A 10,806-nucleotide genomic window follows, 5' to 3' on the forward strand; every position below is an offset into this window, starting at 1 on the left:
ATAGTCTCACGATACTATGTGGATGTAACAGATTTCAGCTCATAATTTGTACAATAACACAGCATCAACATTGAATTTAGTTTTCTTTTGTTTTTTTAAAAGATCCTATTTGCATTTATTAAGTAATAAATTAAAGCAACATAGGAAAAGAAGAAAAAGTGGTTTGGAGAAATGTGGAGACGATATAAAGGAACTTAAGGATGGTCTCATGATTAGTTCGCTTAGCTCTATGCTGATGTTAGCCAGAGTTCTCGTGCCCTGGTCACTGCAGTCCCTTATTGCGTTATATTTAATTCATCATTGTCTCTCACGTGACCCCGAGCGCTTCTTTTATAGATGTAACATGTGTGTGAGAGCAGCTGATCCAATGCGGCCTCAGAACGAGACAGCTGGAGGTCATTCACAAAGGCCGCAGGATACACATTTGAGACCAAAAGAAAATCCGCTGCCGAGGACAGACGCAGACGGCGAAAAGAAAATCTAGATCGACCACCTGCGGACAATGGTTATGCTAGCTCTACATGTGGCAAAATATGTAGGTCACAGCTGGGGCTGCATAGCCACGCGATATACTACATTACTCACTAATCTTCTGACTCGAAGACAAGCGTTTTTATGTGTGTGAGTATTTAAGAGGTTTGCCTGTTTCAGTTCCGGCCACGACAACTCGTGGAACTACTGTATATATCAAACCAGTACATTTTCTATTTGTTCAAATGTCAAGAGTGAACTTTGGAATTTTGAGTCTCTGTGAGAATTGTCATCAGAATGCGTTTTATTGGCTTCTTATATCGGTTTACTGTTTGCCTTAATAAAAACATTCCTACGCGGTTGCAAACTTCGCACAACCAAACCAGGTCTTCATATAATTGTTCTCGCCATGCTTGTATATGTATATTTTTCTAGGTCCAAAACTTTGACATGTTATTTTACCAACGCTTCAAATAAACAAAAAAAGTTAAGAATAATGGAAAATATTAGCAGGACATGAGCAGTCATGGGCTTCCACATACACACACACTCTCACTCACTCCCATACACACACACACACTAACAAACACACGCACACATAACAGGTGTAAGCTGCATGTTTTTGTAGCAAGTCCAATGATGAGTCGCTGATTATTGCAAGACTTTGATGGAACAGTTTTAACCTGAGCGTAGTGCGAGCAGGAGTTTCAGCTCACGCTTTGATGACGTCAATACTATACTTTATCCTGCCCAACATTGTTTTGTCACGTGACGAAAGGTGTCGGCCGAAGGGAGTGAAAGTCAAAGGCGAATGATAAATAGGACATGTCAACATCCGTCAGAGAAACATTCTCGTCAGAAGTCAAACAAAAACTACAACATTAAGTAGACCAGCGTATCCCACGTTTTTATAGCTTCATTATTTACTGTCAGAGAAGCACTGACTCGTCTAGTCTGAACCCTTGTACAATAATATCCGGCGTCGTTCTTTAATGAAACAGCACCTAGAATATATTTTTTAACACCCAGGTAGGTGAGTATTCATCTCAGCGCGAAATCTGTATAAGATGAAAAATGAATTATGTCCCAAATCATGAACGAGCCAATCAGCGACATGCGAATGGAACACATGACAAGATCAAACGATTCAAGGTATTGATACATGACAGGTACACAGCTTCTATAAATATCTCTTTCTCTGTGAGTTCTACTGACCATCATAGGGATAGAACGAACATTGATCATGACTAGCTTGTGGACGGCTTTAACTCTTATTGTCCTGTCTCTTATTCAAGTTTATGTAAGTTATAACATTGTGTCTTATTTATCTATTTGAGACTAAGTACAGAGAACCAACAGCAGACATGCTAACAAAAGGCAGGAAAAGTCAACTTCCGGTATGTTCCTATGAAATGGCAGACGCGAGCCAGTTCTGTAGGTTTGTAAATAAGGTTTAAGGTAAGGTAAGGTAGACGGTTAAGCTTAAGATATTGTTATGTTTAAGGGGAGGTAATGATTAAGGTAAGTTTTAAGGTCAGTTTTAAGGTAATGTTGCTGGTAAGGTTTAAGGTCAGGTGCAAAGTAATGTTAGGTTTAAGGCTATGTAAGGTTCAAGATAAAGTTAATAATTTTACCAAGGTAATGGTAGCATTTAATCGGATAAGTCCCTTTTTGTTTTGCTCCTATGCAGTCTATATTTATAAGTTTGAGTACAAATGGTGTAAATACATTTATTCTTGTGAAATTTCAACATATATTATTTACGTATGTAGTTATAGAGTGAAGTCGTTTGAGACCGCTGGTAAATAACCATAGCGCAATTCTCTATATGTAACACCATGGGGTAGATAATAATTAAAATACATCTGAATAACTTAGAAGTCTTTATTTTAATAGCAACAAACGTGTAAATAAAACAAATTAATATTTGCGGAACATTGTCGAACTCTATGTTAGCCTATTAAATTACCCCCCCCCCCTTTTTTTTTACAGAATGTCCTAGGATGACCTTTACATCGACCCAGTTGAAGATGGCGTTTGTTACTTTTTTTTTTCTCCAGGATGTGATTTTTTCCCCCTTCAAATCTGATAGATGTCATTATTTCGATCTTAACCTGGAGCTGGGTAAAGACAGACGACCCCGGGAAAAGTCCATGCCTAGACATAGATTTGTTCTTGCGATCTCTCGCCTTCTATTCTTGATGGAAATAGTTTTTTACAAGTTATTTCTCCCACACCCAATCTCGGATCAAGCTGAAATTTTGCACAATTATTTCTTTCACCTGACAACACAACAAGCAATTTAAAAAAAATTAGCCAATTAGTTAATTAACTAACTATTGATAATAAATTACTTTCTTTGGTATTCCAAACAAGTGACAGAAGTGGTAGTATAAGCTAAATTAGTCCCCTTTATATAAGGCTGTCGACTTAAGCTTTGTGAACGCAAATGTTAAATAGAAACGATAGAGAAATATACAATCTTTCGTGTTAATGAACTCTTATAAATGCCTTTTTAGTGGCCCCCGAAAGGGGAAAAAACGCTATTAATTTTGTGTGGCCTGTCTGTCCATCCGTCCCGTTTAGATCTCGTAAACTAGAAAAGATAGTGAAAATCCGACATCACAGTATTTTAGATCATTCAACGTTCTGACGCAACGGCTACTTTTTCTTTTTGGAAAGTGAAAAATCTAATTTTTTAAATCACTTATGCAAGCAGTTTTTTTTCATTAAAAATACACCATTTTTACAACTATTCACTATTAATGGTACAAATACTTAAGGAAAATTATTAGGGGAAACACCTAGTGTCAATGTTTTCAACACATTTATGCAAACGGTTGTAGATTTTTGTCAAAATTTTTTTTTACATTTGTATTGTTAAGTTATGTAAGTTCTGTTATACTAAGTACTATATTTACACACAAAAAAATGTTTCTATTTTTTTAAAGAGAAAAAATTTGTTTAGTATGCATATAAGTCAGACATAATTTAAAACAACAATTAATAAGTAGTTTTTCATATTAACGCGTGAACTACAGTATGTTACATAGGTTGAACACCTAACCAAAAAAATAATCATTTTTTAAATTTTTTACGGAAATGTTTTATTTTTGAGGAATAAGAGATTGGCCCTTTACAAAACAATTGGATCAATTAGATATTCATTATAACACATCAGTTAGGTCAGGTTCACATCTAAATTCACATTCATTTTCACCTATCCGTTTGATCGTCTTAAGAGCTGAGCCGAAGGCTCTTTGAGCTTTGTTTGAAAAAAACCCTGTTTGGACGCCAAACCGTAAAAAAATAACAACCTGTGGGAACACAGTTCTGTTTGAGAGAGACCCGAGTCTATGCCTATGTAAAGCATTTCTGTTTCCAATGCCTTTGGCCCCCGACGCATGCTTGGCTGCACATGGCCGAAGGCCGAGGACACCGGGAGCCTCCGCCATTTTCCTTCGTTATACCAAGCTAACCGTGGGGGACTTACCATTTCTGTAACGATCCCTTGAGGAACACCGCATGGAAGTGTGACAGGTTTGTGGGGACTTTTTTGCAACCTCGCCCGTGCAAGAGGTGGACTCTCGTCTACCCGTGGGCATCCCCACGGGAGCTATGTTTCACCATTCATTTAGCCTAGCTACCCCCTCAAGTAGCCGTTTCCACCCGGGTGCCACGGTGAGGCAGAACAGCGTACCCGGGTTTTCACCTATCCTGCTGGACCACTGGTGCACCACACAAGATCTGTTAACATTTTTTTCTCCTTTATTTTCTGTCATTTGTCTTTGATAGAATTTCATTCTGTAAATATTGAAACCTGCCTTTTTACCTGCCTGGATGGATCACTTCGGGGGCTGATTTTCAGTTTGTGTTTCCACACAAACTGTCTTTGTAACCTTGTTATTGTTAATTTAAATTTTTTTACAAATTTAATTACAATTACATGTCTTATCCTAACATATTGATAGAAGTAAGCTTAATATAAGCTTTTTTTTTTTAAAAGTATTTTAGAATATTGTACTTGTGAAAGAGATTACTTGAAACGTGTATCTCGTATTCCCCAGGCTGTACCAGGTACTTCCTGTACAACGTCTGCTCAATGCTCTGTGGGAGAATGCTGTGCAACAAACTCAATGATTGTCAGCAAGAGAAAAGCTGTTGCTCCAAGTGATGGGAAAGGTGACATGTTTACGTGTAGTTCACAGCAACACTTCACTTCTTATAGGCTACCTTCTTAGGGCACGATGAGGAATTAGTTATTTGTCTCGGAAAATAGGGGAAGTTTTGACTTAGTGACAATGACTTGACTAGTAAAAACAAGGATAGGTTTTAGAGATAAAACGAAACATAAGTCGACGTAAACAGACTACTTCCAGGACAACGTAGAAATAAGTCACAGTTTATAAACGTTAGCTGACATTTGACAGTTCCCTTCATTATTATTAAACTTGTTCAACATTCAGTATCAGCGTCGACAAACTTCTGTTGATTGTTCGGCCTTTCGCCGGTGTTACTGGATTCTGCATTACGTTGAGTGTTACCTCCATTTTGTTTATTTGCATTAGACACCGCGGAAGAGCTTAACAACCTTTTTTTTTTATTTCATAAACATTTCTGTAGGGGGAAAACAAAAATTACTGATTGGGAAATCAAGACCTCTGCTACCAATGTGAAAATGTGCATTTGTTCTGTAAAACAGCTTATCATAGGATAGCATTGCAGCATATATATGCTACCCGCCCAAAGAGCAAAATGGCTGAGGAGCCTTTAGAATGGAGAAAAGGAAAGCCGAAAAAAATGACTAGCTATGGCTGATTCTGCACTGACTTAAGAGCAGTGGCGTTGCTAGGGATTTGGAGGCCTGTCTATTTTGGGGTCTCAATTCTACGCGCGCTAAAAAAAAAAAATACGGCATTATCAGCTGCCATTTAATACAAATTGATTGCAAAAAATGAATGTATTTTCTAATATCTTAATTTTGACATTATGCTTATCCCTACCCAGAATGGGCCCCGCGCAATCTGTTTCGCATAGGGCCCGTAATTGTTAGGACAGGCCCTACCTGGGGCTTGACCTTTTTAGGGCCCCGGCATTTTGACATTCGACATCATGGCATGATAAGTCCTCTCGATGGTCCAGAAAAATTTTCCGCAACTTACATATTATAATAAGATAAGATAATTGTATTGGTCCGAACCAATGGAAATTCAGTTTGATTACAATTGTTCACCTCAGCGTTACTACTCTAACAGCGACAATATAGATGCAAACAAGACCAACTTTCACACACGAAATAAATACACACTGTAATAGTAGGCTAGTAGAGACTAACAAACACTTTCTTGTCTGTTTAAATGCTATTTATTCGTGTTAGATCGTCCATATTGTTACGTATTTCTGAATCTTCTGGCTAAATGTATTAGTAGGCACACAAATAAAAACACTGTAAAGAACTTGACGACTAAACTTTCAGTTTCATATAACTTTAATGACTATTAACTCTAACAATTCGTTACTGTAACATGTAGCGTAGAAGACTGTACAATATCTGTCAGTTTACAGTTAGCTATACTTCGTTGCAATTCATCTCTTCACTTCGTTGCAATTCATCTCTTCTCAACTTTCCTCGAGCCGTATTCTACAGAACAGACCAACGACACACTCCCAAAGCTGAACCAAGTCGTACTCAAGTCTACCGAATCAGAGCCGCACACGTCTACATCGACTGTATCGACTGTAACGGCTCAAGTCCACTGTAGTTCGCTGTATAGACTTTAACGACAGTAGTCCACTCCAGTTAACTCTACCCTAGTTAACTTGCATCGAGTCGTACACATTTCTCTTCCACAGAGCCGCACACGTCTTACATCGTCTGTATCGACTGTAACGGCTCAATCACGACTCCATACGACTGACTTTCACATTAACTCTCTGGCTTATATAGAGTCCCTAATCGCTTGTCCAAAGTTGCACAAACACGGCTAGTATTCTCTGGAATAACACGTGATGAAACGTTACATCCTGTCTTTGTTTATACATGTAGATTCCAGAAAACATCGGCTGCAGTGTCAACTTGCCGGGGTCACAAGTTGTGACCTCTATCTGTCACTGGACATTGCTAGTACCTTTTGGAATAACATGTAAGGACACGTCACATCCTGTCTCTGTTTATACATGTACATTCCAGGGAACACCCGCTGCTGTGTTATCTCGTCGGGGCCACACGTTAACCTCTTCCTGTCACTGGTCATTTGTAACAATATATATAGGCCTAAAAGGAATTCAATTATCCCCCTCTATCTGTTAATTAGCCCATTCTTTCGACATGCCATCAATGTGGGTTACTGGGTTACACTAACAGGACGGGGCTGACAAGACAATCACATTGACTATCACATCTCCCTTCTTATAAACATTCAATGATAAAACATCTATAAAACTATTTCTATATCAATTAGGGTTTTATGTACTTTTCAGTGACGACAGATGACCTTATAACATCATGACTGAAAGCTGAATAAATGCATTTTTAACTCATTCTGCTCCTGCCTTAATGGAGAGGAGACGACCACTTCGTCCAGATCTTAAGTAACAGTGGTTAAATGAGTGCAGATTGTCTTTCACTTGTGTGTCTTTTGAATATAGTAGTTATAGAGCAATAATTACACAACAAACTCAAACTTAAATATAATGGACAAAACTATTGTTCCGATTCCCCCTCCCCTTAAAAATCCTGGTTAAGTGAATGTATAAATCTGCTCAAAGTATATAAGATTCTATAGATCTAGACTTAGAAAACGGTGCGCAAAATGTTCCTGAGTGTCTATTTAGTAATTAAAATATTTAATTAATTACGCCTTCTAAGTGCGGAAATACCTGCTACATAAAGGAGAAATAGTCTTTAAAAAAAACTTTTTATTAAGTTACTTGTTAAGCTACAGACCATCTCATCAATTTATGAATTATTAAATAACAAATATTTTTTTTCATGTGTAGGTATACTTCCCTTTGGTTTTAAAACATGCCAGCCCTATCTGACCCTGGGACAGTCCTGCGGCTTATTTATCTCTAGTTGTGGCTGTGTTAAAGGCCTAGCCTGTGTCCAACAGGAGCAACAAGTCCCAGACCAAAATCTGTCCAGCCAGAGACTAGTCATCGGGACCAGCAACAGCTTTTGTGTTCGCGCTTACTCAGGGAAATGAGCAAAGTCATTGTATTGTAAACATTAAAACACATTTGTTAAATTTAAGCTGTTATTTAGCCTGTTTTTGTTTATGTTAATTATCACTCATCAAATATATCACATTGCATTACATCAGAGAATATTATACATCACATTATATTAAAATTTACACATCACACTCGTTCCGTAAGGTTGTTAGGTCAGGAAGTAGTATAGGACATAAGCCCACCACCACATATAGCATGTGTCTGTCTTACATAACCTCTGAGTAACTGTCCAACTGCTAGTTTCACGTGCGGCTTGGATAATGAATCCTGCAAAACTGTTATGAACAGAAGGGTCAAAGGCGAGTGACTGGTGCTTACACCAGTAAGCTTCAGTCAGGAGGGGGCTCGTTATCTGGCTGCCAACGTAGGAGAAGGAAAACTCGGAATTCAAACATCTGCTGCCTTCGAGTTTTACTTAAACATGACAGTCAACCCAGATGGAATTCAGGAGCCGGCGACCTTAAAGCAGTTTGCTCTTTCTAAAGACTAGTTGTATTTTTTGTTTGTTGACCTTTTCCCCAGGCTACAGATTTGTATGTAATACATGAGGCAAGAGGACATAAAGTATTTCTTTTTTAATTCTATTGCTCCAATAAAACCTGATTTGGTGTACGTACAATGTTTGACCACAAACATTGCTGAGCCAAAATTGTCTACATTTAGTGTATATTGCTCCTATCTCGAATGACAATGGATGCGCCAAGATTAATTACTTATCTCAGTTTCTCCTTAAATCCGGGCAGAATGTGCTTTAATGAAACAAACCGAGTATGGAGCGGTGAACTTGAGTTCGTGCATGGGAATAATTTAGGGTGATCAAATAGTGCCTGTTTCTTTCTCATTCTTTTGTCTTAAGGCCACCTCAGACTTTTGGCTCTCGGGGAGGGTTCTTCCAGCACGTCCAGTCGGTCTCCATACTGTCCGATCTTGTCCTTCAACGTACTTTCATTGATCTCTGTAGCTCCAAGATCCAGCTCTTAGACATCTCTTCACCATCATCTATCCCTTAGTCTTTTGAGCCTGCCCCACGCAAGATCTGCTGACCGTCTTTCTCCAATCATCGCTGTCATTTGCCTTGGATGGAATCTCTTTCAATGACAGGCCCGTCCATTCTTTTATGTTGTCTTCCCATCGCTTTCTCTGTCTGCTTCTTCTTCCTTTTCCTGATACTATTCCCTTATGGGAGTTTTTTTGCGAGCCCTAAGGACCTTGTGGCCATAGAGTTTTAGTTTGCGTTTTTTTAAACAGTAGTTAGAAGATCATTGTGAGTTTCGATCGCTAAAGTAATCCTGTCTCTAATCTCTTCGCTTGAGATGCGGTCTTCTAACAAACAAGCCCAGCAAAAATAACAAACTTTTCTGTTTCAATGAGAGCGTTTACTAGTGATACTTTTTAAAACAAGATTCAGTCGACATACAAAAATTATATAACAAAATAAATATTTACTTCCTTTTTGTCAATCCAATTGGTCGTTGAAAACAACTTTTGATGTTGAGAATTATGGGATAAGTGGATCTGGATTGCATGAACATCGGACACAACCGCCTATTACGTAAAGACCAAATTGACAATACATCTCAAACATCAAGGGACCGCAGAATGATCTCTCTGTGGAATAACACATTGACGTTATGTTCAGTTTCCAGACAATACATTTTATTCAATCGCATGGAAGCCTTCGGAGCTCCCATGTCCTTCATGATCCTTTCAGGATTTCTTTCCAAAGCCATTAATTACTAATAAATGTCTTTAATTTAATCTTATATAGTCCAGTATAAATGAAATTCAGGAAACAAAGAGATAAAGATGTGCCCTGCCAAGAGATAAAGATGTGACATGCCAAGAGATAAAGATGTGACCTGCCAAGAGATAAAGATGCGGCCTGCCAAGAGATAAAGATGTGCCCTGCCAAGAGATAAAGATGCTGCCTGCCAAGAGATAAAGATGTGTCCTGTCAAGAGATAAAGATGTGCCCTGCCAAGAGATAAAGATGTGACCTGCCAAGAGATAACGATGTGGCCTGTCAATAAATAAAAATTTGGCTTGAAAATAAATGACAGTGGCCTAAAAAGAGATCAAGATTGACAGTTGCTGTCTGTTTTTATTCATCATTATAAAGAAACATCTATCATTCTAAACTTACACCGTCGTTGACCTTTATTCCTTAAATTGAAAACAATTTTACTTACGTGGGTAACAGCCGTTTGACCTGCATTCAAAACCAATTGGGCAGTTGTTATATTTCTCAGTGCAACGTTCCACGCAAGGGTCTATTGGAGGAGTTACTGGCCCTAGAATATGAAACCGGCAACACAATGATAAATATTGCATTCCACAGGTAGCCAGAAGAAAAGGAGAGAGACAGACAGACAGACAGACTAACAGACAGACTAACAGACAGACAAACAGACAGACTAACAGACAGACTAACAGACAGATACATTGTCTAATACATCTGCCAAGGAAGAACTGTAATTAGTAATATTTAAAAAAAATCTTTATACTAAAGTTGATGGTGATCTACAATTTCTCATTCTTTCTTGTCGTGCTTTACGCTTGCTAGAAATCTTTCCCTTGAACGTTTTACCAGCTTATAAGTGTGCACGAATATAGGTAGCGTTTCTCAAACAATTAGATGGAGGCTCTCCTAGTAGGGGCGCTACTTCCCATTAAGGGAAAACACATAATGGAGGGGCAAAGCTGGTCAATTTATTTTTCAAGTGTCAATTTTTGTGGTAACTTTTTTTTTTGGTAATTACGAATATATTGAATATTAACCAAGTAAAATAACAGTCCAAATAAAATGTCATTAAAATATTTGAACTAAGACGCGTCGTTTCAACCTCTAAAAAAGACCTTTTAACATGTACATCGTTTTCGATAGAGGCCTCTGCCACAATAGACCTTTCAATTCAAAACTCTTTGATAAACACATTTCAAAAACATCTCCGTAGGTCTTTCCGAATTTCTTATCTGAGGATGGTCAAAATTCTCCAGGACTGTTGTAAATGATAATCATGACGACTTTTGTGTACAAAAATAAATAAATAAATAAAATAAAAAAAGGTCCGCGACAAGATGTCTTACTTAACACAAAGATGA

At 38.1% G+C, this 10,806-nt stretch overlaps 2 protein-coding genes across 2 annotated transcripts in view; one reads left to right on the forward strand and one right to left on the reverse strand.

Moving 5' to 3' along the window:
- The first annotated feature begins 1,613 nt into the window (after positions 1–1,613).
- LOC106060728 (uncharacterized) lies at positions 1,614–7,723 on the forward strand. The gene is made up of 3 exons (XM_056019151.1): positions 1,614–1,771; positions 4,539–4,653; positions 7,471–7,723. Exons 1-3 carry the CDS (start codon positions 1,715–1,717, stop codon positions 7,674–7,676), a joined length of 378 nt encoding a protein of 125 aa, XP_055875126.1. The 5' UTR covers positions 1,614–1,714; the 3' UTR covers positions 7,677–7,723.
- Positions 7,724–9,058: 1,335 nt separating this feature from the next.
- The window catches only part of LOC106060729 (uncharacterized), a 4,692-nt gene continuing 2,944 nt past the window's right edge, over positions 9,059–10,806 (reverse strand). Inside the window, exons 3-4 of the mRNA XM_056019152.1 lie at positions 9,894–9,995; positions 9,059–9,312 (exon numbers count right to left, since the gene is read on the reverse strand). Of these exons, the coding sequence (XP_055875127.1) occupies positions 9,203–9,312; positions 9,894–9,995 (212 nt within the window). The 3' untranslated portion in view covers positions 9,059–9,202. The remainder of the gene's footprint in view (positions 9,313–9,893; positions 9,996–10,806) is intronic.

This window comes from Biomphalaria glabrata, chromosome 2 (assembly GCF_947242115.1).
Source record: "Biomphalaria glabrata chromosome 2, xgBioGlab47.1, whole genome shotgun sequence".
NCBI classification, from domain to species: Eukaryota; Metazoa; Mollusca; class Gastropoda; family Planorbidae; genus Biomphalaria; species Biomphalaria glabrata.

Excerpts from the sequence above, each read along its gene's own strand:
- LOC106060728 (XM_056019151.1), top strand. The coding sequence starts at position 1,715 with ATGACTAGCTTGTGGACGGCTTTAACTCTTATTGTCCTGTCTCTTATT. Across the intron at positions 1,772-4,538 it reads TGTCTCTTATTCAAGTTTAT|GCTGTACCAGGTACTTCCTG; the intron begins GTAAGTTATAAC and ends CGTATTCCCCAG. Across the intron at positions 4,654-7,470 it reads TGCTCCAAGTGATGGGAAAG|GTATACTTCCCTTTGGTTTT; the intron begins GTGACATGTTTA and ends TTTCATGTGTAG.